General features: G+C 47.6%; 2 protein-coding genes and 2 long non-coding RNA genes across 9 annotated transcripts in view; 1 reads left to right on the forward strand and 3 right to left on the reverse strand.

The window, feature by feature from the left end:
- The window catches only part of MYH11 (myosin heavy chain 11), a 117,379-nt gene extending 112,806 nt beyond the window's left edge, over nt 1-4,573 (reverse strand). For all 4 annotated transcript variants that reach the window (XM_046666373.1, XM_046666372.1, XM_046666375.1 and 1 more), the window contains exon 1: nt 4,435-4,573. The gene's annotated coding sequence lies outside the window, so the exon portion shown is untranslated. The remainder of the gene's footprint in view (nt 1-4,434) is intronic.
- A 581-nt stretch (nt 4,574-5,154) lies between these two features.
- LOC124242363 (uncharacterized) lies at nt 5,155-9,671 on the forward strand. 2 transcript variants are annotated; one of them, XR_006889431.1, is made up of 5 exons: nt 5,155-5,268; nt 6,034-6,178; nt 6,365-6,427; nt 7,480-7,590; nt 9,569-9,671. It is a non-coding gene; the product is annotated as an uncharacterized LOC124242363 (long non-coding RNA). The 2 variants fall into 2 exon arrangements; XR_006889430.1 differs by lacking the exon at nt 9,569-9,671 and having other exon boundaries at nt 7,480-8,039.
- Nucleotides 9,672-9,681: 10 nt separating this feature from the next.
- CEP20 (centrosomal protein 20) lies at nt 9,682-25,334 on the reverse strand. Of its 2 annotated transcripts, XM_046667332.1 has the most exons (6): nt 25,270-25,334; nt 22,351-22,548; nt 19,544-19,628; nt 15,097-15,233; nt 11,313-11,422; nt 9,682-10,782 (listed from the first exon to the last, which is right to left on the reverse strand). In XM_046667332.1, exons 1-5 carry the CDS (start codon nt 25,295-25,297, stop codon nt 11,346-11,348), a joined length of 525 nt encoding a protein of 174 aa, XP_046523288.1. In that variant the 5' UTR covers nt 25,298-25,334; the 3' UTR covers nt 9,682-10,782; nt 11,313-11,345. The 2 variants fall into 2 exon arrangements, with proteins under 2 accessions (XP_046523288.1, XP_046523289.1); XM_046667333.1 differs by lacking the exons at nt 9,682-10,782; nt 15,097-15,233; nt 19,544-19,628 and having other exon boundaries at nt 10,790-11,422.
- LOC124242366 (uncharacterized) lies at nt 21,245-21,539 on the reverse strand. The gene is made up of 2 exons (XR_006889432.1): nt 21,501-21,539; nt 21,245-21,394 (listed from the first exon to the last, which is right to left on the reverse strand). It is a non-coding gene; the product is annotated as an uncharacterized LOC124242366 (long non-coding RNA).
- Nucleotides 25,335-27,508: the final 2,174 nt, after the last annotated feature.

The following is a 27,508-nucleotide window of genomic DNA, read 5'->3' on the forward strand; positions in this document are numbered from 1 at the left end:
TGATTAATTCCTAATTTTCTGCTAAGACTACTGAGGTCTTGAAAAGTAACTCAATTAAAGGCCTTCGCTTGTAAAAGCTGGAGCCAGGATTTGAACCCAGGTCTGCCTGACGCCCAATTTACTCTTAGCAGAAAATCTCTTCCTTGCTCCGTGGCCTGGCCCCTTGCCACTCCCCCACCAACCGCACCCCATCTCCCAAGGAAGCCCGCGTCTCCATCACCAGGAAAAAGGTGAGTCTGCGGCTTCAGGCTTGCTTTATCACACCTGCCTGGCCCATTCCAATCCTAGTCGTTTTTAAAGTAGCTCCAGAAGGAAGATCTATGAATTGTGTTAGTGTCATGCAGTGGACTCTGACTCCTAGGACCCTGCCTACAGCAGAGCAGCACCCTGCCTGGTCCTTTCATGCCATCCTCACCTCCCAGCGCTATATCAGACAATGTTTTACTGCTATTCATAGGGTTTTCATGCCCAGTTTTTTTGGAAGTGGGTGGCCAGGTCCTTCTTCCTTGTCTGTCTAGTCTGGAAGCTCTGCTGAAACCTGTCCACCATGGGCGACCCCGCTGGTATTTGAAATACCAATGGCATAGCTTTCAGCATCACAGCAACACGCAGACATCACGGTATGACAACTGACAGACGGGTAGTGTGGTCCCCCGACTGGGAAACGAACGCGGGCTGTGGCGATGAGAGCGCCGAATCTTAACCACTAGACCCCCAGGGCTGGCTTCTATTAATTCGTAAAGCTAAATTACTTTTTCCTCCCTCCCAGGGGAACTTGGTCAGCAAAGAGAGGGTAGCCCTTATGGAGGGTGCATTTAGGATAGAGACAGCTGGACGTTTCTGGCCCTAAAAGCCCCACTGTGTTTTGCATCTGATGATGCTGGCACAGCTCAGCTTAAAATAAATGTGTCGTCTCGCATGTGACAAGGAGAAGTCTGAATTTACAATGTCTTTAGAGGACCAGTCAGCAATATCTATCCATTTTAAGTGTGTATGCCCTTTAATTTACAACCGCCTGGCTGTGAATCTGTCCTCCAGATAAACTCATACAATTCGAAAAAATAGACACACAAGGATGCTGCCTGACGCCCTGTTTATAAGAAATGATGGCGCAAAGCTGGTCTGTTTCAATAAGGGGTTGTTTCAGTAAGCTGCTATATTTCCATATAACAGAGTACTATGAAGCTGATAAAAAGGAAAACGCCAAAAAGTGCTGATATAGAAAGATGTTGAAGATACGTAATTAAGTGAAAAAAAAAACCCGCTAATTTACAGAATGCCAAAATTTGTGTAAAAAAGGAAGATTTGACATAGAAAACTTTTGGAAAGATACACGAGAATTCATGAACCACGTCTGCATCTAGAGATGGGGAGGAGGGGAGAGGAGGTCAGGTGGGGGGACCAGGGGGAAAGTATTCTACTTGGAGACCGGGGGATGGCTATAAGGACCCCTGTGGTCTCCGACAGTGGTGGCTTCTGAGATGCTGTCTCTTTGCAGCATCCTTTACCAGCAGAGGGGAGGACCAGGAACGGTCCAACATGGCAAAGCCGAGCCTGCGTTAGTGAGCGGGAGGTGAGTCTTAGGGCCCTATCTTAGGGATTTCGATGGAGGCTGTTCCTCCTGGGCCCCTGAATCTCTAATGCCAGTCAGAGGGACCCAACGTCCCCCTGCAGGATCAGCGGGCAGCACTGCCTTCTTCCTCCATTGTCTGATCCCATATAAAAGCTCCTTCACATTGCTGCTTGGCCTTCTCCACACTCAGCCTTCCCTCCATTGTGTGGCCACGGTTAAATGTGTTTAAAGGCCAGGGGTGGAGGGGCGAGACCCCGGGGAGCAAAGGAGGAAGTCAGACAGGCTTCTCCATCTCCCAGGTGAGCTCTTAAAGGATGCCATCGCCACCCTAAATGAGTCACAAATGGGCCGATGTACCCGGAACTTGTAATGTTCCTGACACAGGAAGTGTGGCTCTATTCAAGTAGAAGAAGCTTCTAATAACCACCACCTTTAGCCCAAATAGGAATTGGGTTTATGAAAAGCGATGACACAAAAGGAAAATTAGGAACAAGTTTCTCCTTGATGGAAAGGCCACACAATAGGCTTCCTGGTTCTCCAGCTGTGCCACACTGAGCTAGATCCTTGAGGTCTCTGGTCATGCCTGTCATAGATAACCATCCACTGAAGTTCACCAGGGACCAGGCGCTGTGCATTACCCCATCTCATCCTCCCAGCACGGTGATCCCTTAGCTCCGGAGTTAGAAAGAGCCAGCTTTGCAGAACTCTGTCTCCCTCATTGGCTAATCGAGTCATCTTGAGCTAGTTATTCAAACACCACATTTGTAAAAACAGGGCCGATAATCACAGCATCTGCTCCAAAGGTTGCTGTGACAGTTCAGGAAGAGGATGCCCACCAAGGGCACGTCGTCTGGCAAAAGTGTTCACCTGACATCAGCTGTTCCCATTGGCCCCATTTTACAGATGGTAAAACTGAGGTTTGGGAAGGCCAGTGTGGATGATTTCTAAATTTGCCTGTGACATTCTAGGATTCCAGCGGATTTAAAAGTGGACTTGGTTTTCCAGGAAAATCTAAGGGACGCCCGATTGTAGATTGACAGGGTTGTGCCTACAGCATCAAATCCACCTGTTTGGATTCCGTGCACCGAGGACAAGGGGAGACAACCTTCTCAGCCAAAAAAGAAAACTTTCAAATCCGAGGGAGTAGGAAAAGGTAATAATGTCCCTTTTCTCCCAAATATCTTCTCCTCCGGGATCCTCCACTCGTTCCTGGATAGGAAGGACGAGGGCACAGAAATCCCCAGAGTCACGACCGACAGGGCTGGAATACAAGGCTAATTTGTGAGGGGGCCGATGACGGCCTCGTGGAAAACGCTACCATAAATGGGCATGTGTGCCTCCATCTCAGCCCTCACACAGAAAAGCAACGGTAACAAATCCATAACAAATACCTTGTACGGAATTACACGTCTATTTCAGACATGATAATAAAAAACATGGCGTTTACAGGGCGAGCCCCAGAAGTTTCTCGAAGAAGGCCTGGCTAGTTCACGTTTTGGACTCCGGATGGCAGCCCACCTTAGGTTATGGGGTCAACTTTATTACCACACCACCCGGGGACAAACAGTGCATTTTATTTTCAATTCACAAAAGGTCCGTTTATGTTCTCTTCAAAGAGAAGATCATAGACATTTGCCTTTCTGCAAGCATTTGGTCCCACTAGACACCTGAATCCAACAAAGTTTTTGTTCATGGTAAAGAAAAAAAAGAGTGGGGTCAAGGGTCTATAGCCTTGGCATCAGACAGACCCAAGAAAGGGTTCTACCACTTGCTAGCTGTGTGACACCGGGCAGGTTACTTAACCTCTCTGAGCCTCAGCTGCCTTGTATACTAAATAGGCATTATAAGGCCTCCCTTAAAAGGTTGTTGCAATGACTAAATGAGATAAATTAAGGCAGACACTGCTACAGTGCCTGGGACATAAGTGTTCCATCAACAGTAGCTATCTCAATGGGAAAGCCAGTCTGCAAATTAACCTGTTCGTTTTTAATGCTGTGGGGCATGAGGGTAACCTTTTCCTGGCTGCTCTGCAGGAAATCCCAGCGCAATCTTAACTTAGCGCACCTGCAGGTTTGGGGGGCCAGTGTGAACTTTGACATCTTGTCTGCCTATCTGAGGCCCCCGGGGTCCATCTGGATGAGATTTTCAAAAATTGGGTGGGGGGAGGTTCTGGAAGCAAACTGGGCCGTGGTAAGTGAACTGGATCATAACCAGCCGTCTCGGTCCAAGGTTACCAACCAACACATCCTCTGGACTGATGGAAAACACTCCCCTTTCTGCGGGGCATCTGCCCGTGTGTTTCCAACTGAATTAATGCGTTATCGACAGAACTAGGCGACGCGTCCAGATCCACGGGGGGCATCGCTTTGCCCGCCTGTGTAGACTGGACAGGACTTCTCAGCGACGCCCAGCTGCACTTTTTCTGTGCCTGGAATGAAAGCTCGGAGCGTGTCAAGGCGGGACCTCTGAGATTTCTGAGCGAGCACATCCCCCGGGCTCGCCTCTTCTCAGGAACCGTCCGGGACATTGCTCTGTTTTTTTTTTGTTTGTTTGTTTGTTTTAAAGTACAGTTTTTCCGGAAACTCTAGTGCAAGCGGAGTGGGGCTCAGGCGCTGTTCTCTTTAATAAGTTTCCCCCAAGGTGGTACTTAGCGCTGGCTACCCCCCGTGGGGGATGCTGGATTGGGGAAAATCCAGGAGGATGGGGCAGAGAAATGAAGACTGCGAGCCTCCCCGCCTCACCACCGTCCTTAAGAGGGTGACCAACACCTCGCGGCTCGCCAGCCCCTGTGGGATGCCCCGGGGGACCCTCCGCCCCCAGCACCCCATCCCCACCCCCGACCTCAGGACCACTCTACTTACAGATCTCCAACTAGGGGGACAGCGGAGAGGAGGCTGGATGGAGAGCCCAGATCTGGCGCACCTCCCGGGCCGGGGCGTCCAGATCTCCGCGCTCGCCCCGAAGCCTGTCTTTATAGACGCGGGGCTGCCCGCTGTGGGAAAGGGGAGGCGGCCCCGGGGGCGGGGGCGGGAGGGTCCCGCGCGCGCGCTCCGCAGCGCCCCCTGCAGGCCCGAGGGGCGCGGCGGCGGGCCGGCCCGGGGGCGCACCTGCGGCGGCGCTCGGGGAGGGGGGCGCCCGGGGGCGGGGCGTTCCCGGCAGAAGCCGGCGGGCCGGGGTCTCACCCCGAGGCTCCGGGTCCCTAGAGAGAGGGGTCAGCGGCCAGCGGGGATGCTTGAGAATGTCTACCCTGAGTCAGTTCCAGTTTTAACCGCTTCCTCCCCGTGGGAAGAAGAGCCGTGGGTCTGAGTTGACCCCTCCCCGCCGCACTCCCCAGTTTCTTCGCCTCCTACTGGCTGGAGAGGGCGCCGGCCAGGCCGCATGAAGGGTGGGGAAAGGGGATTTTTTGAACCCTGCAAAGTGTAGGGCAGGAGCCCCCTCGACGGCTGGGAATGGTGCGGGAAGGGGAAGTTTTTACTTTTCCCAACTTGCCATCCCATCTCCACCCACAAGCAAAAAAAAAAAAAAAAAAAAATCACTCGGTTGTGATTTCAGGCCCCGGGGGGCTCTCTTCGCTGGCTGCGTGACCTCAGGCTGCTCATTTCCCTTCTCTGAGCCTCAGGGTCCGCAGCTGGGAGATGGGTGTGCGCGTGATAAGGATGGAACGTGCAGGGTGCGTGTCAGGATGCAACGAGAAGGTGGGTGCGACGCCGCCCTTGCAAGTTCCCTGCCACGGTCCCTCTCGCCTTGCAAGGCTTTCTTGCAAGGGAAGCAGCCGCCTGGAACTCCACTGTCTCTCTCCCTCTCAGGACCGCTTCTTTCCCTGTCTGTCTGTCCCTCTCCTGCATGTCTGACACGGCATCACCGTTTCCTTCTGTTCTGTGCTGCCTTTTTGGGGTCACTCTGTATGTCTCTGTCACTCTGTCCATCACTGTCTCTCTCTTTTCCTCTCCCGTGTGTCTCCCCCTGTCTCTGGCCCCTGTGTCTCTGTGTCTCTCCCGTGTGTCTCCCTCTGTCTCTGGCCCCCGTGTCTCTGGCTCCGGGTCCCTCTCCCGCGGTCACACGCACGCACACAGGCCATAAAAGGAAGCCGCGGTGGGGGCTGGCGCCGCGCCAGGCCGGGACCCGGGGCAGCCCCCGCGCGCCCCGCCGCCTGCGCTCCCTCCCGGGCGGGCGGACCGGCCCGCAGGCGTCCCCGGCGCATACCAGCGGGGCGCCGCTCCCCTGACTAAATATGGTGCCGCGCGCGCCTCCGGCCGCGGGCGGGCGGGGAGGGACCTGCCTCCGGGCCGCGGGGCTCCGGGCTCCCTCCAGCCAGAAGGTTAGGGGGATGCGGAGCCCCTTGCCAGGCTCTGCGCTTGGCACACCCCCATCTTATCCAAAGAACCCTCCTGACCACCAGGCAGGGGATGCGCGGGTGTGGGGGTGGGGGTGGGGTCTTTATTAATACCCCCATTTTGCAGGTGAGGAAACCGAGGCCCCAGAGGGGTGGAGAGATTTGCGCAAGCTCTCCGTGGGACGGGAGCCCTCCACTGCCATCGTTCACTTCCAGAGACTTTGAAGGGAAAGGCCCAGAACTGGCCTTGAGGCTGAGAACCGGTTTCTAAGGTTAGATGACTGGGTTTCAATCTGCCTGTGCCACTTTCGAGCTGTGTGAGCAGGGGCAAGTCACTTGAGCTCTCTGCGCCTCGGTTTCCCTGTCTGGAACATGGGAAGAACGGCAGTTATGCTTGACTGTACATAGTCCTTGAAGGCGATCCGCGTAAATGAAGGTATTTCACTGCTTCGTCTTAGCTGTTGTGCTGCTCAACCAACGGGAGACCGAGTGGAGCTGCACCAGGCCTCGGGGACAGGATGGTGAGTGACAGCCTGTCCCGCCACGGCGTTTGCCTGCAGGCTCCCCGTCCCCTCTGCAGAGCCTGGAGCTCAGACCCTCTGGGTCCCTTCCTCGTCCTTCCAGCAGCAAACTCACCTGGTTTTCCCCTGTGCACACGCAGGCCAGGCCCGGCCACACTGCAGTGGGCCTAAAGCAGAGTCAGAAGCCAGGATTGAGCTGGCTGGCGAGGGCAGGGGGACAGCTCCTTGGGAAGTGATGAATGGGCTACCTCCCCACGTGCCTTTTAACGTCTCCTCTGTAAAAGGAGTGGAAATTGCCCCTGCGTTAGGACAGGAATGGTGTGGAGCAGAGGACGCCGGCAGGGGAAACTGCGGTGATCGCCACCTTCCCATCCTGGAAAGATAACGCAGAGCCGGCCGTCAGAACCCAACTTGCTGGCATTTTCACCAGAAGCAGTGACACTGGCACTTCCAAGAGGGTTGCACGGGCTTCTTTAAAGAAGCTGGCAACTTTTAAGAGAGAATCATTCTAACAGATGATTAATAAGGAGACTTTATAACAAACACTGAATTTGACTGCATTCTCTTCCCTAATCCTTATCACCGCCGTAGGAAGTGGGCACTTTACATTTCTCAAGGGAAAGCACAGATGCTCAGAAGCCTGCCTCAGCCCCCTTCCTGGGTTGGTAAAGGTGCCAGCACACTGGAAGGGCTTACATAAAGCATCTCAGGCCTTTCTGGTACACTCTGGAAGCACCCGGGGACAGCATGTGCACCTAACAGTCAGTCAGTACACATCTGTCTGATGCAGAAGCTCTGATGTTCGCGTTGTTATAATAACTAAATCAGACGCCTCCCTGTTATTTCTCATGGCTCAGAAAGCCAGTTATTTTAAGATGGAGGGGGGGAAAAGTTACTTACAAAAATGTTCCTTTGAGAGCTGTCAAGTCCACTTCCTTGGCACTCTTTCCTGGGAGGCCCTGGAACGGGAGTTTCCATGAACTCATGGAACAAGATGGCAGAGGGGAATTTCTCTCGTGGAGTCTTTTTTTTTTTTTTTTTTAATCAAATAGGTTTGTATTTGCTACTGGCTTCAAAAAGCTCCAAAGTGTGACATCCTTCACCTTTTAGTAATATCAAAGACTGGTTCCAAGCATGGTTTCTTCCTGCACGTGCTTCCCAAGGTAAGTATTTAAATGTAAGTATTTCGAAGTGTCTCTGCACTCAAGTCACCCAGCCCAAGATTCACACAGGACTTCGCCTCCTTGTGAATAAAGTGACACCGATCCCGACCAGAGCAAGGCTCAGCCCCAATTCTCTTGCGCAGAAGGACTCCATGTCATTCGTGTTGGCCCCCACGCGTCTCCAGGTCCAATACTGCATGGCACGGTTGCCTGCAACGCGCTCTGTCCCTCACCAGTTTCCAACTCTAACTCCTGATTCTCGCCCTCTATCAGGAATGGTCCTGCAATTCTCAGTAAAAACAAAACTAAACATAGTCTTACCGCGTGATCCAGCAAGCCACGCTCCTCGGGATTACTCAAATGAGTTGAAAGCTTCTGTCCATACTAAAACCTGCAAACAGAGGTTTATAGCAGCTTTATTCATAACCGCCAAACCTTGGAAGCAACCAAGGTGACCTTCGGTAGGTGAACAAATAAACAAACTGTGCTACATTCAGGTGATGGAATGTTATTCAGTGCTAAAACGAACTGAGCTATGAAGCCATAAAGACATGGAGGAGCCTTAAATGCATATCACTAAGTGAGGGTCGCCAGTCTGAAAAGGCTGCACACTGTATACCTCCAGCTATGTGACATTCTGGAAAAGGCACAACTGCGGAGACAGTGAAAACATCAGTGGCTGCCAAGGGTTGTAGGAGGGAGGGACGACCAGGTGGCGCACAGAGGACCTTTAGGGCAGTGAAGCTACTCTGTCCCATCTATGATGGCATATGCACGTCACTGTCCACCGTTCAAACCCACAGAACGCACACCTGGTGCGAACCCTAATGGCAACCGGGAGCTTTAAGGGATAACGATGTGTCAGTGCAGGCTCACCAGTTGCAGCAAATGTCACACCCTGGGGGGGGGGGGGGACGCTGACAGTGGGGAGGCTGTGCGAGCGTGGGGGCAGAGGGCATACAGGAAATCTCTGTACTCTACGTTCCATTTCGCCAGGAACCTAAAACTGCTCTAAGAAATAGTCTACTTTTTTAAAAAGGTAGTTTTACCTTGCTCTCATTTCTAAAAAAAATTACTGAAGACCACACAATCTTTGCACGATGGTTGTTAACAAAGATCCAATACCATGCAGCTGAGCAGCATGGTCCTAAATGCCTTTAAAGGCATATTCTCCCGAATGTTAATCCTTCATGTACACTTGGCTTTAGGTGAAAAGAACACATCAAATGTTACATAATCATAGAGGCACGTGAGTCATATACAAATGTGTTCTTGCACATAATTATAAAGCTATTAGTGTAGTCTATGCAAACATGCATGCTAAGCTGAAATTTATCATCTTCAGAAGCCACCTCTGCTCTATGAGCTTTTAGATTGCCCAAGTTGAAACACACACTTTTCCTAAATTCCTCTTTAGTTCCAACTCCCATCCTGTTTGTGTGTAAATCCAAATTTTCTCCTAAAATTTCTCCTGCATTTCTGGAAGATAAGGTCTCCCAACAACCCAGGAAAACCACCAGCAATGATGTACTAGTTTATGAGTTTGAGAATCCTTTGATGGGTCCTCTCTATTTATGTTTGTCATTTCTTTAAGTGAATTTTTAAATGTCTCAGCCTGTGCACTTTTTTAAACTACTGGATTATAAATTAATGAATGCTGTTCAAAAATCCCGAGCATATGAATTTCTAGAGCAGATTTTCTCAACCCAAGGTCCTCCTTTGTGGATAGTCCTAAAAATCTCATAGTGAGTATTTTGAAAACAAGTGGTTTTCTCTTTTCCAAATGTAAAAATGAAAAACTAAATATGCTTTTCAAGCCATACATGGCCCCACAGATTATGATACTGTCCCCCTGGAGACGACGCCACCCCCCACCCCTACCACGCTCTGAAGAACAACTGTGCCAGAGCAACAAGGCTGTGGCCAGGGCCCCGCCCATCAGAAGGCCCCTCCCTCAACCTGACTCCGTCTCCAACAGCCCGGGCCGCCCAGAGCCCCAAGGAGGCCTGACAACCACGTCCCAGCACTCCCGTGGCCCAGGTGCACATCTCTGATGACACGACAGCCATACAAACACCCTTTGCACGAAGGTGAGTTGCCTAAATGCTTTTTTATTAAATGATACATTGAAGGTATAAAAGTTGCCCGGGTACGAACAAGGTACAGCATAACGCATGCAAAAGCACTATGGACTACAGGGGACAATTCTGTTTAGCTCCTATTTTGAGGATTTTATGTCAGTGTCCAAAATGACAAACTCCAGCAGCTTTTCTTAATCAAGTCCTGCAGGATTGCAGTTCCTGAGGTAAACACAGTGCCCACTGCCGACATCCTTGGACGCAAGCTGAGATCTCTGAGAATTCAGATCTTCAGGTTCCCACGTGCAATACAGTGAAATTCAGAAGTGTAGTCAGCTACTGCAGACTTCACTAAAAGATGGAAATGAGCCCTTATAATGCTTCTACGGCTACCATGTCATTTACGCCCCTCAACAGGGCCTCTCAAAATCCTCTGACTTGTAAAGTATGGTTTAAGGGGACTTATTTAATAATGTTCTGCATTCAGATAAAAATCCTTGGTTAATCTTTAAAGACTGAACACTGACTAGCACAAACATACAGTCAGGAGTTTCAATCATTTCCAAAGGCAACACCCTGACGAGAATGCTCCTTTTACCACTACAGCCCTGCCCACGTGCCCGTGGAAACGTTTAGGCTGAATGCTGTCGGTGCTCGGGGGGCCCAAGCTTTGTTCTCAGTCTACCCTGTGACTTCCGGCCATCGGGCGCCGTCTGCCGTGACAGTCAGTGGTCTTCAGTGACATCAGCCTGTAGACTCCACATTATAAAAATGTCTTAATAAATATCAAAGCAGCATTTGAGAGAGAGCACTTAATATTGTTCTATCCGAAGAATAAAAATGGATGTTTAATAAGACTTTCGGAGCCCAAATAAGCAGGGGTGGGCCCTGTGCAGCTCGTGCTGTAAGTGTCCGACGGGCGGCCACGTGAGGCTTAGACAATGCCATCTTTGAAAAGGTGCTTTCTGGTATCTCGCCTAAAGCCTGTCTCTTCATGCTTATCCCACATTCTTCACGATACAATAAACTCTTTGTTTTACTTACAGTAAAATTAAAAGAATTATTTCCCTCTCTACGTTTTAATTAAATCTTCCAGGAGAAGAGCCAAAACGGTCTAAGGAAAGAAAAGTACATTGTTAAGTTCAAGTGTAGATAGTATTTCAGATATTTAAGTCTAATTATAAATGGTTATCTGAAAAATAGCTCGTCAGAAAAAAACCAAACTTTATAAGAACTAGTTTTTTCTGGCTTTAGTGTTCTTTTAAATGTTTTTTTAAACATGAATTAATTTTCCTACAAATCTACCTAATTCCGGCCTGAAGGAAATTTAACTAATGTGCCATGTTAAAGGGCAGAGCATAACGGCTATAACGACCGGGAGGGGTTTTTTTGAAGAAGGTACAGAGTACTGAAACGTCCTTTCATTTCTCACACGTTTCACGACCTTTAAAATACTTCCTAGAAACAATCCATTTTCTTTCAAGCCAAATCCAGTAAGTAGACGACACAGTTGGCTTTTATTCAGAAATGCAGTAAAACACGAGGGGCTAAATGTTTTGCAGAAACTCAAGTTTCTACAAAGTGCAAGCGCTAGTGATGCATTTTGGTCATGCTGGGAGAATAAATAAGTTATTGACTACATACAATTTTAAGATAAAAGATGCCCCAATGGAAACGTCATCGCTTCACGGCTGGAGAGACAGGAGGCTCTTCGATGCCAGCGCTTGTCCCCTTCCCCTTTCTTCCGAGGCCGTCTGCAATCGAGAGAAACAAATGTTAATACCTACCCCAAGCTAAAGCAGGCAAAAGGCAGACACATCTACGTCTATTTTAGGATGCTATATAGTTAATATGGTGCGAGTTCTTTAGATGGCTTAGGACAGAAAAAACTCCCTCTCTTTCAAATTCTAGTGAGGAAGTCAGACGTGGCGAGTATTAGGGCCTCAGTAACTATCCGAGCGTCTCTCGACTTTATCCAGTGACCAGAGTCCTCCTGGAGCAAGCCCACGTGTTCGCAGTTACCAACTTCTCCTCATTACACGGCAGGAAGGGGGTTCGCAAGACAGGAGGCCGTGTTCCACCAGCATTTCAAGGGCTACCGAAGGTCTTCGACTAAAAAGGGGGAAAACACCCTTCCTCAAACAGCAGCGCCTCCCAGCAGCACCCTCTTGTGGCAGGAGGAACCAGCACAGCTGACATCTCCCCAAACCAGACAACTGGCTAAGAAACTGCAGAAAATGTTCTTCAGCCCAAAAGGAAACCACAAGCTTCAGAGAGTGCAGACACCCATGGTGCTCTGGCAGCAGTAGCGGAGGGCCCGGGCACGGCGCTCCATTTCTCTGTCCCGGGGACAGGGCAGAGGGCAGGAGCATTCTAGACCAAAACCACCTACAAGACTTCACATCCAATGCGACAAAAACGCCAGGCCCAAACGAAATTCCTGAGGAAACGCGAACCCCCAGCTCTCCAGTCACTTTTTACAACGGAAAAAACCACCTTTTTAATGACAATTTCGGTGACAGGAGAAAAAGAATACAGATTTAGACAAGTGGTAGAAATCTGCAATTTTTGCATCAAAAATGCACACTGGATGTTCTTGTTCCAAAGACAGCTTGATTCTACGGTCTTATCAGTCGGCAGCAGCTGGTCATCCTCATCAGTAATGTAAAGTGCTGCGACTACTACGGGTCTGAACATGGATGACGATCGACTCCCTCAATTTTAGGCAACTTTGCTGCCAGGAGAAAATTGACAACATCCTTAGGACATAAGCCTTTTAGGTTTTCTAGGAAAGCGTTACAGGAAAGTGCCGCTATGTTTGCAGGCACTTCCTCAGAGACGCGCATAAAGCTGAGCTGATGATGATTCTATGATAAAACACCTGGTCTTTGACGTCCAGCCCCCAATGTGACATGCACTGCTCACAGCCCTCAGGAACGGGCCCGCCTCCAAGGCGAGTGTGCTGTATGAACCGCCTGCGTTTCTCTCAGCACCGTGAAAGCTTGATGAAAGAAGGGCCTGCGTGCTTGGGACTTATTTTGAAATAAAAGAGAACCTGAGCGTAGGGTTTTCTACTTCAGCTGGATGAGCTTGCGTAGAGCTGAGATACTGTAATCGGAAGAATAACCATTTTACTATCTCCATAACCTTTTCAGGGTTGTCAGAACGTACGTATCCTCCGCACAGTAAGCTCGCGTTGAGAGGGGCAATGGAAAGCTTAGGTGTGTTCCTGGAACAGAATGCGGGTTTTGGCTGACAATTCTTCACAAGTTGTTGCACAGAGGTCACTACTGTGCCAGGAACATTTTTGATGATGGTGAAAAATACTGTGCACAATCCCTGTCCCTCCCCTGTTGGATCAGCAGTCATGCTCACGGGGCCTTCCAGGGCCTTCCAGAGCTTTACTGACCTGAGCTCAGTTCTCTGACGGCTCTGGCACCTGATCCGTGAAGGACTCACAGTAACCACGGCACTCTCGAATTCTCTCTCATTCTCCATCTCTCCCCGCCACCCAGCCCCTGCGGTGTAAGCCTACCCAGTAGCTAACCTGCTCCTTTCATCTCAGAAGAACAGAGTTCGGTTAAGAAATACTCGGTTACTTACAATTTTCTTACTAGTCATTAACCATGAATATTAAGGAGATTGATTATAAAAAGCTTACAAACCAGGAAAGTTCTTTCTCAAGGTTATTTTTCCTGATGGGACTGAAAATACCGATGTCGTGGGTTTGCTGTGTTAACAAGTGTTAACGTGTACAACACCCACTGGTGACAATGAAACAGAGAAACTGGTACTGTCACATATTCTTCCTAAGAACGTAAACTGGTCAAGCCTTTTTGGAGGGGAAGTAGACGATATCTACTATGTTTTTAACGTGCATAGGCTTTGAATCAGTAATTCTGCTTCTAGGACAAGAGAAACACTTGTGAGGACAAAGAAGTAATGCTACTCTGCAGTACTGTGAAAGCGAAACATTAAAAACATATAGAAGTGCGTCAGTAAAGAGCGATCAGCAACACGACGGAACACTACACGAAGTTAAGAGCGAGGCAGAAGGAGATACGCATATACTGACAATTGAAAAAGGCAAATTATAGGGTAATACGTACAGGAACAGTGCATACACATTTACATACACAGAAATAAGTCCTGAAGGATGCCTGCCAAGCTGCTAACACTGGTACCCTCCACAGAAGGGAGGAAAATCGGGGAGTTAGGGAGAGACAGGAAGTGAAAAGGAGAAAGGGAATTTCACATTATATTACTTGAATGTTTAGAGATTTACTCGTGTACTTGTGAGTTTGGTTTTGTTTTTTAAGTACTTGCCAAATAGTAGACACTAATGGCAGTTCCTTACCAATCCCTGGAAAGAGAACTAGGGAAACTTCTCAATAGTTTGTAAGCTATGGAGGAAGTGTAGAGGAATGGCGATCGAAGGTGCTGATTCTGCTAAAAATGGTCAGCTGCAGGCTTTCGATGAGTCACCGAAACTTAGTGGCGGTTTTCTCCCCTGTAAAGTAAGTAGGTAGGAACGATGTCTTTCCCCCGTTCCATCAGCTCGGAACTCTAAGATACATAAAAGGATAACTCCTCGTGCAGTCAGAATTCCCCTCCGAACGGGGTCTCCCTGACTCACAGATATTTCACCTTCAGATTGGAAGAGTCACAGCAAATATTCAACGTGATCAACACTGCTCACAGATGTTTAGGAAAACCACAACAGGCAACTGGCATTTTAGATGTTTCCTAAAAGTGTATCTCAACATTCAAGCCTGATATGTGTTCCGATAATCACTGCCTGCGCCCACCCATGACAGCCCTTAAAAAGAGATCAACCCTCCACCGCAGTTGGAAACACTGAGCCGCAAACCACTCAATTTGGGTTATCAAATTGGAATCCTATTGCTGATGTAATCAAAACAACTGAAAAGCCACTTAGTGAGCGTTCTGAAAGGAATATGGGTGATTTCCTAAGGATTCGTTATTTGTAGATCACCACCACCAAAAAACACCCTGAAAATGCACGAGACACACACACCTGTGACTTCTCCCTCTGTGTTCAGGAATTTTGCCTTTTTTCAGGCTTGGAGAGGAAAAAAATGCTGACTGGATAAAAAGCTGTTTATTCATTATGATAAGGATCTAAGCTGCTCCAAAGAGTACAAATTTATGTGAAAATCAGCTTTTTCAATGCTTCTGTATAGAAATTATATTTCAGAATTTTGTCATCATCCTCCCGTCTCCCCCCAAGATTCTCTTTCCAAAAAGCATTTTTTTGGAGGCTCAGTAACACGGGCCAATTACATTAGACATAAGCGAAATTAAACCATGTTGCAAAAGCTCAGGAAAAACTACTCCAAAGATAAAAACAGAGACAAAGAAAATATAGCTGCTGACAGCTCAATGATAAGTCTCAGAAAACTCATACCCATTTTCTTCCTTCCACTGGGTTGTCTGCCAAGCTCTGGGTCTGAAGGCTGAAGTGAAGACCCTTTTAGAAATGTATTTGGGACGTCCTCCTTAGTTCCATGCAACAAATGAGCTAAAATCCTGTATAAAAGAGGTCTAGAGCAGAAGAAAACCAAAATCAATTAAATTTGCATAAACAGTAAAAGCTTAAAACATCTATTTTTTAAAAGGTAGCCTCTGACACCAAAATGACCAAGTAATTCACTACACTTAGAAGAAAAAGGTTGCAGGGGCTGGCCTGTGGCCTAGTGGTTAAGTTGGCATGCTCTGCTTGGGCAGCTCAGGTTTGGTTCCCGGGTGCCAACCTATGCCACTTGTCAGCAGCCATGCTGTGGCGGCAACCCACATACAAAATAGGGGAAGATTGGCTCAGATGTTAGTTCAGGGTGAATCTTCCTCAGCAAAAAAGAAAAGAGAAAAGTTGCATGGTTATTATCCAAATTGCAAACTGTTCATGCTTTTTTAAATTTAAAGAATAGCATTTAACTCTAAAGACAATTTAAAACTCAGAGAAAACATGTCAACAACTTAAACCTCATCAAAAGTGACATATAATTTTAATGAATGCACAGAAATTCAGCTTTTAAACTCTCAAGTCCAGTATAAGATTTCCCAGTACCTAACACGTCTGATACACAACAGGTATTCAATACACACTTACTGGACTAATAAATCCTTGTCTAGAAAAGGTCTTATGTCTCGAGAGCCAGGCTGCCTGGGTTCAAATCCTGGCCTTACTGCTTGACCCTAGCAAGATTCTTAACCTCCCCAGCCTCACAAATGTCTCTCCCTCTATAACTGAGGGTAAGTGCAGTCCTTACCTCATAGGGTAGTTATGGACTAAATGAGTCAATAAATGTAAGTGTTTAGAACTCTGCTGGCATAGATTAAATGGTGTATGAATGTCAGCCATACAGGAGTTGAGTAATAACTAGTATTTAAAAAGCTACTTTACAGTTTATGAAACACTCTACCCACTCTTCACTTTATCCTCACCCTGTGATGTCATAATCGTCACCCCCAATTCATAAATGAGAAACCCACAGCTCAGCAAGGATTTGCTAGAGATCCCCTTCGATAGTAAGGGAACAAACTCTCTACTTGAACCCCAAGCTGCATCGTCTTCTCCTCCCCGTGTGCTGCCTGGAGATCTGCATCAGCATCCCTGCACGAATGGAAGCTGCTCTGCTGACAATAAAGACCGCAACAACAGAAATGCCTTCCTTGGTTTCCAACCTCATAGATGAAAACACAATTTCACGGGTTTTTTAAATTTTTGAGATATGCACTTATTCGCAGGTGTGATGGTTTAAAGTGCCACATTCCTTTCCCTTCCAAAGGGTGGAGCCTGACTGCCCTCCCCTGAGTGTGTGCTGAGCCCACTTCTAATGGACTAAGACGTTAGGTGACAGCCCTGTGCAACTTCAGAGCCTAGGTCGCCAACGGCACATGGCTTCCTCCTGCCTTCTCTCTTGGCCACTCTCTCCGGGGGAAGCCAGCTGTCCTATGGAAAGGTAGATGTGGCAAGGAGCTGACCTCCTGGAAGCAGCCGTGTGAGGGAGCACGTGGAAGTGCATCCTCCGGCCCCAGCCAAGCTTTCAGAGGGCTGCATCCCTGGCAGACATATAGCTACAATCCCACAAGACGCTGGGCAGGACCACCCAGAGAAGCCGCTCCCAGGTTCCTGACCACAGATAACAAATGTTTCCTGTTTTAAGCCACCAAATTCTGGGGTAATCTGTTATGCAGTAATAACTAACTGCATCCCGAAGCCATCTGTCCATACCACCGGGAGAGGAAGTTTCTCTATTTAATAAATAAGATGCTTCAATTCTTATGACAGCATCATCCAGAAATATAAAATAGGTCTCTTTGCCTACTTTAAGCCAATGTTTCCCAAAGTGTTAACTGGTTCAAGATTTTTAAATTTAAAAAATTTTACTTTTTAAATTATCATACAATAAAATTGACTTAAGATTTAGACATCTTAAAATGTTATTAGAAAGTATATAATTAGCACGTTTAATCTGCAACTTCATGGATATTAAGGTTTCTTTTTAAAAAAACAGAAGTTGAAAAAAATTTTTTTAAAGTACAGCCTCACAATACTTTATTTGTAATTCTGAAACACAAAAACTCGAAAACTAATCTTGTTCATAAATTGGCACAAATTCATTTGGTGGTGGGGCCTGCCCTCACCCAAGGCTATTCTAGACCTCATCCTGCTTTGTGTGGCGATGCCTCAGTTTCACAGGAAATACAACGTGACCGTGGAGCACTACTCGAGAGTCCGCCGGAACATACACTAGTGTTTGCCATACGGACCACAGGACTCTTTAGAATCTGAAAACTTTCCAATGGAAATGTTTTAGGACAAAGCTCTCATTGTCTTGTAGAAAGCAAACTGCTGGCGGAGTGAAGCGTAAGCTGGAAAAGAAAGTGAGTGCAGACAGAGAACCCAGACAGCTGGCTCCTGAACAGCACAGCGCAGGGCAGGGGAACCGACAGGCGCGCTGCAGAGGCACAACCAAGGGACCGGCAACATGAGTGGTGAGAAATGAGACCAAGCCAGAACCTATGTGGACTCTGAGTTTAGACCTGAATGGCTGCAGGAGGAACCTACGAGGGGTTTGAGGAGATGAAAATAACAGATGGCATGTTTGGACACACTGAGTTTGAGATGGCAGCAGAAAGGGGGGCCCACAATTCAGGAGATCTGTCAGATTTAAGGCAGAGCCACCCGCACGGAGGCGTCATTACAGACTCCAGAATACCTAGAAAAGTGGGCGGGGGGCAAGAAGTAAAGAAAGTTAAGGACAAAACTTAGGGAATGCCCACCATTTAAGGGAACCATAAAGGAGCCAATGAAGAAACTGAAAGAAAGACGCTGGCCGGTGGACCAGTACTTAGGTCCACGTGTTCTGCTTCGGTGGCCCAGGGTTTCACCAGTTCGGATCCTGGGAGCGGACATGGCACCACTTGTCCGGCCATGTGGAGGTGGTGTCCCACATAGCACAACCAGAAGGACCCACAAGTAGAATACACAACTATGTACTGGGGGGTGTTGGGGAGAAGAAAAAAAAAGAAGACTGGCAACAGATGTTAGCTCAGGTGCCAATCTCTTAAAAAAAGAAAAAGAGGGCCAGCCCCGTGGCCAAGTGGTTAAGTTCACGTGCTCCACTTCAGCGGCCTGGGGTTTCACCGGTTTGGATCCTGGGTGCAGACATGGTACTGCTCATCAAGCCACGCTGAGGCAGCGTCCCACATGCTACAACTAGAAGGACCCACAACTAAAAATACACAACTATGTACTGGGGGGATTTGGGGAGAAAAAGGAAAAATAAAATAAAAAAAAAGAAAGAAATGGAGAGCACCATTAGGGAGACAGGAAAATCAAGACAGTAAAGGGTCATAAAAGACAAATGACAAAAAGCGTTATGAGGAGTAGTCAATATTACAAAATGCTGCCGAAACTCAAGTGAACCTGAGCTTCTCAAATTGGAAATACATATACACACACACCCACTGATGGTGCAAGGGGCGTGGCACAAACTACAGGATCAAGGCTGCATATGACCGGAACAATTTTATATGAAGATTTGTGGGACAGCTAAATTTAATTGGTGTGTCATTTAAAACATCTTTAGGGTAAAGCAACTATACCACGAAGTAGAACGAAAAAATTAATGAATTTTTAGAAAGAGAAAATGTGAGACTTCAAAGAAATTTCTTGCTAGAGGAAGGCAGCTTTGAGCTATGTTCTCAGGCTCCTACATACAAATATTTTTGCCATTCAGGGATCCTCTGGAAAAAGTTTAAGAAACACTGAAGTAGGAAAAGAACTAAGAACCTACTAGAACACAGTTGCTCTCCTTTTCAGGAGCACAGTTTCGGTGTAAATGGTGAGGGGAGAATTTAAGCAGCAAAGAGAGCAAGCGAGGGCGCGCTAACAAAATGAGAGCAGAGGGCTGCTTTTCCCCAAGCTGGGGGTAACAGGAGAGGGCGCAGCAGCTCAGGGCTGGGAGCTGCCCGGGGTTTTGGAGGGGATCTCTGAGGACGTTCCTAAGGGGAAGTAAAGGAAGCAGCGGGGAAGAAGAGTTAGATGTGAGAAAGAAAACAATTACGGGAACAAAGCCTCAGGAGAAAAACAGGGACATATCAAAGAGCCAAGAGGAGCGACCCTGAGAAACAAGTCGGGCCAGGGTCCTCGGAAACCAGGGGTTTTCACGTAAGAGCAGAGGCCCCGTCTGACTCGTTCCCAGCTGCACACGCGGGATGTGGGGCCGTGCTAGACACACTAGACCCAAAGAAATACTTGCTGAATGAAAATGAACTAAACCACCCAGCATGTGACTAGGGCTCCAATACAACGTCTGAAAACCTATTTTCAAACAAAAACTGCTTACATTGAATCATCCTTTGATTCTTCAAACGCATTCAGTTCACGGATAAGAAATTGTCTGTCCAAAGGAACTACAGGTTGACCAGATTCTGGAGGAAAAATCACGAGAACACTGAGTCTTTATTAATCTAAAAAGCAAACATGATTTTGATAAGAACCACACTTACCAGGTTGTACACATTTTTTCAGATTTTAGAAGAATGATGATGGCACATATCAAGGCGGGCGTAGCTATGTGTGATTTTATGACTTTCAAAATATCTCTTTTGTTAAATGTGTACCTTAACACAGTTTAACACAAATTCATTTTTTGAATCTGCCAATTTTTGGTTGGGAAGATACTGTTTCTGCACACTAGACTTCAGAGGTCTGTTTTCTAGGAAGGCTGTAAATTAAACACATGACAGTACTGATACCCATTTGGTGGCAATAATTCTCAAAGCGAAATTAACCCTAAAATGAAGCGCTGGCGAGGATACAGGGCCACCGGAACTCTCACACTTTGCTGGGAGGAGAGCAAAATGGTAGGGGCGCTTCAGAAAAGAGTTGAGCCATTTTTATAAAGGTAAGCGTACACTTACCACACAACTCAGCAATCCACTCTTGGCTCTTTACCCAAGAGAAACAGGAACATGTTCACGCAAAAACTTGTACGTGAATGTTTATGGCAGCTTGATTCACAATGGCTAAAAACTAGAAACAACCCAAATGTCCACCAACTGGTAACAGATAAATCGGCAGGGCCATACAACGGAATGCTATTCAGGGGCAAAAACAAGCACGGCTGCATCGCAAATGCATCATGCTAAGTGAAAGCAAGCAGACTCAAAACATACATCCCGTATGGTTTCACTCATACGACATCCTGGAAAAGGCAAACGATAGGGACAGATAACGACAGGTCCCTGGTTGCTAGGGGTTGGGGATAGGCAAAGAAGTTGACTACAAAGGGGCACACAGAACTTCTGGAGGTGATGGAAATGTTCTGTGTCGTGACTGTGCCTGTGGTGGTAGTCACACTACTGTGTGCATTTGGCAAAGTCCGCAGGACTATGGACTATATACTAAAAAAGGTAAACTACATTGTCTGTTAATTATACCTCAATTTTTTAAAAAGCCAAGACACTTCAAATGAAACTTGACTACTGTCGCTCTATTTCATTCTAGGGAAGCCCAAGTCAAGACACCTAATGAACGATATTTTCATAATTTTCTTCTCTCTGAGTATTAATGGTAGTATACAGCCAGCCTTGGTGGTCTAGTGGTTAAGATTTGGTGCTCTCATTGCTGCGGCCCAGGTTCGCTTCCCAGTCAGGGAACCACACCATGGTCCACTGGTCGTCATACTGTGGCGGCTGCGTGTTGCTGTGATAGTGAAAGCTATGCCACCAGCAGGGTCACCCATGGTGGACAGGTTTCAGCAGAGCTTCCAGACTAAGACAGATTAGCAAGAAGGACCTGGCCACCCACTTCCAAAAAAATTGGCCATGAAACCCTATGAACAGCAGCGGCGCACTGTCCAACACAGTGCCAGAAGGTGAGAGGATGACACAAAAAGACCGCGCAGGGTTCCACTCAGCTGTACACAGGGTCCTAGGAGTCAGAATCAACCTGATGGCACTAACACCAACAAGGGTATTACACAGCCATCTATAACAGACTGAGGAAAGTGGAAATAGTGATAATGAAGATCCTGAAACCAAGATAAATCATCAGTTTTTATTCAGTTAAGATATATGCTTAATATTAAATAAAAGAAAGTTCCAGCATCACAAATAAAGAATTCATTCTCTTCCAAAATCTACTTCGTGATCTCTTTTCTTTGACAAGGCACATCTCCGAGGCATGAGACGGTCTGAAAGCACAGAGTAAACTTAAACAAGGGAAGCGAGTGATGGACACGTGAGGCCCTTCTGCTCCATCCCCCCCCCCCCCCCCCCCCCCCAAGACGTAAAGCCTACCTTGACTATTGCGCATCTCCTTCCCGGCTTTTACTGTCTTTCTGAAGAAGTAAATGTAACCGATACAGTACATTTCTCCTTAACTGCACGCCCCCTCCCCCAGTACCATTTCTCTCCCTCCCATCACTAGAGCCAGTCTGGAGTTCACCTTCTGAAGCCTTTTTAAATACCATGCTTTTACATACATTTGTAACCAATACAGAGTAGCAATATTCTGAGGCTTTATTGCCATTGTTGTATATTTTTTAATAAAGAATATAGGCACAGGGGCTGGCCCTGTGGCCAAGTGCTTAAATTCACGTGCTCTGCTTCAGCAGCCCAGGGTTTCGCCAGCTTGGATCTTAGGTACAGACATGGCACCACTCATCAAGCCATGCTGAGGTGGCATCCCACATAGCACAATGAGAAGGAACCACAACTAAAATATACAACTAGGTACCAGGGGACCTTGGGGAGAAAAAGGAAAAATAAAAATCTTTAAAAAAAAAAAAAAAGAATATAGGCATTAAACCTGAGTGTGTGTACATTTTTCAAGCATATACAAAGAAAAAGACTGGCAGCAAACGGCATAAAATGTAAACTGTTTATTCTCAGCATCAGGAATTATGGATGATTTTTCAAAGTATGCACCTATTTACGTGCTTATTTAGTTATTTTTTGTCTCCTACGATACAATAAGCCTCTTGAGAATCTGTTCAAGGCATGGAAAGAGCCCGTGTGACTTTTCCGTCCCAGTCACTCCCATGGCACTGTTTGCTCATGGAATCAGCTTTCGGGGCTAGCCACTTCCGGAGAACTGGGGGAGGAGAGAAGCAGATTTCGTCCCGGGTGATTAACAGTAATGTCTTACCTGCCATGAGCACAGATGCTGTATACTTATATTTATTGAATTCCAAATACTCCCGAATTAATTCATTAATCAGAAGGTTCTCATGAGACAGCGGTGGCGGAGGTTCGCTTTCATCATCGAGGGCGTTGAAAACCTCAGCTCGAATCCTCGCTCTTAAATGCCCTAACACGCCTCTTTTTTCCAAGGTGTCCTTTAAAACTGTGAAATACAAAACAGGACCGCCTCAATTACAGGATAAGTTTTGTCATTCTGAGGCATGCTTTGAAGAAAAATGTTTCCAAGGTAAATGGCATAACGGCAGCTTTCAAATTAACATTGTGATGAACTGAACAATTATTGCACTAGCTGCCACAAAGCATGTTTGTAATGAAAAAGGAAGTTCCCAAGTTGCAATGGTTTACTCTTCTAACACACTCAAGCAAATTCGAGTTTATCCTTCCAACATCGTCGCTGTCCGCGGCTTTAGTCTCATGCACATTCTTTAGTGAGGAGAAAAGGGGACAGAATTACAGTCAGCACACTGGGACCTGAACTTAACCCCCCGTGTCTCATATATTTGCAAGAGTGTTTATCACTGCGGACCAGTTGCTGTGTGTCACTGAAAACCTCTGGTCCAGAAAGAAGATGACTAAAGATAACAAGGACACTCCATAAAAGGAAGGAATGTGTTCTTTTGTATAAAAACCTTTGATAGCCAGAACCCTTGGGGAATGGCCCATGATGACATAAGGGCGGGTTTTTGTTTTTTGGGTTTTGTTTGTTTTTTAACAATTATGAGCTAATTCCTTAAAACAGCAGGATTTTGAAATTTTCAGCCTGGTTAGAAACAGAATATGTGACCGGATCCCCGCCATCTAAGGGATCAGGGATACCCACGTTGAACGTAACCCAACTTCGTGATGAGCCCGGGGCACTATTACAAACATCAGTGAGTGCGACGGTGAGATCTAGTTACAAATACCAGCAGGGATGAGGAGCGGCTGGGGCTGCATTGGCACCATCCCTTGCAGGGGTCTGGAACCTTCTTTTTCCAAATTGTCCCTAATGGCTAAAGAACAACTCCAGAGAATGGATACATCTCACCCACAGTGCCTAGAATACAGTAAGAGCTCAGTTAAGGCTTCTGAGGAGTATTAGCATACAAGTGCGGTATACTGCTGCGCTGGAGTGAATATTATCTAATGCTGTACTGGGCCCTGCCAAAAACAACAGATCAGTACACCACAATAATGAACATTCATCAGGGGAGCCCAGCCAGCTTTGATCCAGGTAGGCGTAAATTTTTTAAGCTTTGATAAACAACAACAAAAATCTGGTCATACAATTAAAGAAATATGATCTAGACTAGCCTTTAACCTTTCTTCTTCTTTTTCAATCATCCCCTCCACCTTTCTGCAGGTAGGGGAGTATTGTTATCACCCAATCTGACTTGGTAACAGGCCCGTAAAAGGAAGGTACAGCCTTATCACGTTCTTGGGATCATAATTGAACCCCCGTTTCTAATTCCATCTTTGGAAATCAGATGGAGAGCTATTTTTCACTGGCGAGGATCCTGTCCCAGTCACTCTGTATTTGCACACAGCACAGCCTCAGACTCAGCAGAGAACTGAGAATTAACGAAGCTGGAATTGGGAAACCTACCAGATCACCACCTCAGGCCTCAGCTGCCTTCTCCAACATAATGAGTTCCGCCTCTCAGACGCAGAACTAAGCGAGGCGGAAAAATGTCAAAGCGCTTATAAAAATTAAAAGCCCATGAAACTTCCGATAATTGATTGCCAAACACATTTTCACTGGGTTTCTCTTGAACACAGAACATATTCAGAACTGGGGAATGCAGAAAACGCATAAGGGGCTCCCTATATCTGTGTAGGACGTGCCTGATCCAGAGAATTAAGCCTTCTTTTTGGGGCGCCATAGCATTTTGCCTTTCCCTCTATTTGCATGCTTAAAACCCCGTACCATAACGACTTCTTCAAAGAGGTTCTCAACCTGGCTTAGATCCCAAAGTGTCTTTAAACCCTCTGACGTTGCATGCAATACTGCATGCGACATGCATCTCCTGGGGAGAGGGCTTGCCCTTCGCGGGTCTGTTCCTGTGGATCACGGCATGCCTTCCGCAGGACTGTTCACCAGCCCGCGCCGCAAATACACGTTTACATCAATCCTTACTGAATCACATTCTCATGGAGATTCAACCCCCTCCCCGCCAAATCTCTAGGAATGATTGATTTCGACCGTAAGCTCCCTGAAAACCCGAACTGGTTTTGTTCATCGGGCATCAGTACCACCCAGGGATGAAGACCTGAGCCCTGGAGCAGCCCATCTAGCTTCTCCCTCTGTCTCTTTCTGGCTGAATTACTCGGGGGGAGCTAGTTCCCCTCCCACCACCACCTCGATTTCCTCGTCTGTGAAATGGGCACGGGGGGGTTCCACGGGATCAATGAGTTTCCACGGGGGCTGGGCAGGTCCGACGCGGGAGGCTCAGTCACCGAGAACTGGCCTTCCAGTCCCTGACACCTGCGTCCCGACGAACGCTGTGCCCATGTCATCAGCTCAAGGGCCCGCATCTTGGTGGAACTTTCCCGAAAAAGACAGGAGGCCGGCCAGGCGGCTCTCGACCTCCGGTGTTTCCCGATGGAAAATCGGGCCCCACCTCCCGTCGTCGGAAGGACCTAAGTAAATGGCTCAGGGTTGTGCCCAACCCCAAGGATGGCTGTGGGTCCTGTCCCCAGCCCTAAGGCTCTCCCCCGGCTGCGTCCGCAACAATGCGCCCGAGGCCCGAGGGGGGGACGGCAGACCCTCAGGTGCCCCGGGAAGGCGGACTCCAGTGTTCCGCGCGCCCTCCCTGCTTCCCCTGCTCGTCACAAGCTGCAGGCCACACGCACTTCCCCCGCCAGCCTCCCCGCTTGCACTCACCGGCCTTCAGCTCGGTGACAGTCGCCATCTTTCAACCGCCGTCAGGGGCGCGCCGGGGCTGTGCGCACGCGCAGCCCCGCCCCGCTCCGTGATCTGTAGCCAATAGGCGCACCGCTCTCGCCCAGCCCAGTCCCGCCCCTCTCCGTGTACGTTCTCCGCGATTGGGTGGGTGGTGAATATACAGAGAGACTTCACCAATCAGCGAGCGCTCTAGGCGGGCCCTGCTGAGCGGGGACGGGGGCGGGTGGGAAAGGGGACGGCGGCAGGTTCAAGCCGCAACGCGTGGCTGCTGCTGGCCCCTTAGTGCTTAACTTCAGCCTGCCCATCCTTTCCTGATCTGCCCGCTGCTCTTCTGTGCAGCCCCAAGTACTCCTTGTTAATAGTCACCATGTATTAAGCCCGTTAAGAAGACTTGTTAAGACAGATTGCTGAGCCCCACCCCTGGAGTTTCTGATTCACTAAATCTGGGGTGAGGTCCGAGAATTGGGATTTTTAAATTCCCAGGTGATGCTGATGCGGCTGATCTGGAAATCACACTTTGAGAACCACTGTATTAAGTACTTCCTATGAGCCTGACACCGTGCTAGATGCTTGGCACATGTTCGCTCGTTGATCTCTCTATTATTACTCCCATTTGACAGACGAGGAAACTGAGTCTTTGATGACTGAAGAGACAAGATCACCGGCAAATGGTGGAGGTGAGGTTTGGATCCAGGCCTCTTGCTCCTCAAAGCCTGTTCTTTTCCGCGGGCGCTTAATACTGGTTGGTACACATAAGGAGCCCAAGAGCTATTTCTGAAAATAACCGATGGACGAATGAGCTCCAGCATCCCAAGGAAATGAAGAAAAAGGAACATGGGGATAACGTGTGCAAAACTGAGTGTGAAGTTCTCTGATTCCACTTATATTGCCGAGGAGGCCAACATCTGTGACCTAGATCCTAGAACACTGCCTTTTGCACTACTGGTCTCAGCCCAATGGTAGGTTTTGAAATCAATTTGTTAGTGGATCCCAATGAGCTTATTTTCAATTAAATGGAATTGAACAAATAGAAAACATAGAAGTATTGTGGGGTTTTTTTTTTGAAACTTCTTTTTTTGGTATATATGGGTGTTCTGGTGCCTGGTGTATTTCTTAAAGTGGGTGAGAGTCCAAAAAAGTTTGAAAGCAGTCCAGGCCCGGTGCCACAGCAGTTAAGTCCGCACGTTCCTCTTCGATGGCCCGGGGTCCGCTGGTTTGGATCCTGGGTGCGGACATGGCACCGCTCATCAAGCCATGCTGTGGCAGGCGTCCCACATATAAAGTAGAGGAAGATGGGCACGGATGTTAGCTCAGGGCCAGTCTTCCTCAGCAAAAAGTGGAGGATTGGCAGCAGATGTTAGCTCAGGGCTGATCTTCCTCAAGAAAAAAAAAAAAGCCATTGTAATCTAGAGGAATCCAATTCCCATTCCAAACTAGATTAATTTTGACCTTAAATTACACGGATCTGTTCTGTAACCTTAGAAAGGTCCTATCCTGTCACACTTCCCTATTCTGTAAACCCCACAGTGCCTGAATTCCGGACCAGCATCAGAAGAGATTTATAAAGATTAACTAAAGTCCATAGGGAGAACCTTTGAGCGCTTCAGAGAAGAGTGTTCCTGAATAGATTGATGAGGAGCCCAGAGAGAGAGGCAGAAAATAATGTGATTGACGGCAGTGGTAATGATAGCATAGCTGATGTCCGCTGCCACGCTCTGTGTGTGGGCACTGCTCTAAAAGTTTTACTAAGTGTTCACCAAACACCCCATGGGGGAGGTAGATGCTCCCACAGCAGTCACTGAAAGTACAAAAACGTGTACTGAAATTGGGTAATACGGTGCGTTAGTGAGGATGTGGGGAAACAGGCTTTACCATACCTAGCTGGTAGGCGGGTAAGTTGGCACCACTTTCTCAGAAGGCTGTTTGTCAATATCAATCAAGCTTTCACACCCTTTGACCCATCAATTCTAGTTCTGACTGTATCTTACAGATATTCTCACACCTAATCATGAAGGAGCCAGCCTGATGGTCTAGTGGTTAAGAATCAGTGCTCTCGCTTCCTGGGCCCCAGTTCACTTCTCGGTCTGAGAACCACACCACCGTCTATTGGTTGTCATAACGTGGCGGCTGCGTGTTTCTGTGATGCTGAAAGCTGTGTCACCGGTATTTCAAATAGCAGCGGGTAGACTGGTTTTGGCAGAGCTTCCAGACTAGACAG

This window comes from Equus quagga, chromosome 7 (genome assembly GCF_021613505.1).
Source record: "Equus quagga isolate Etosha38 chromosome 7, UCLA_HA_Equagga_1.0, whole genome shotgun sequence".
Taxonomy (NCBI): Eukaryota; Metazoa; Chordata; class Mammalia; order Perissodactyla; family Equidae; genus Equus; species Equus quagga.

Excerpts from the sequence above, each read along its gene's own strand:
- CEP20 (XM_046667332.1), bottom strand. The coding sequence starts at position 25,297 with ATGGCGACTGTCACCGAGCTGAAGGCCG. Across the intron at positions 22,549-25,269 it reads TGTCACCGAGCTGAAGGCCG|TTTTAAAGGACACCTTGGAA; the intron begins GTGAGTGCAAGC and ends TGTATTTCACAG. Across the intron at positions 15,234-19,543 it reads GAATCAAAGGATGATTCAAT|ACCTCTTTTATACAGGATTT; the intron begins GTAAGCAGTTTT and ends CTTCTGCTCTAG.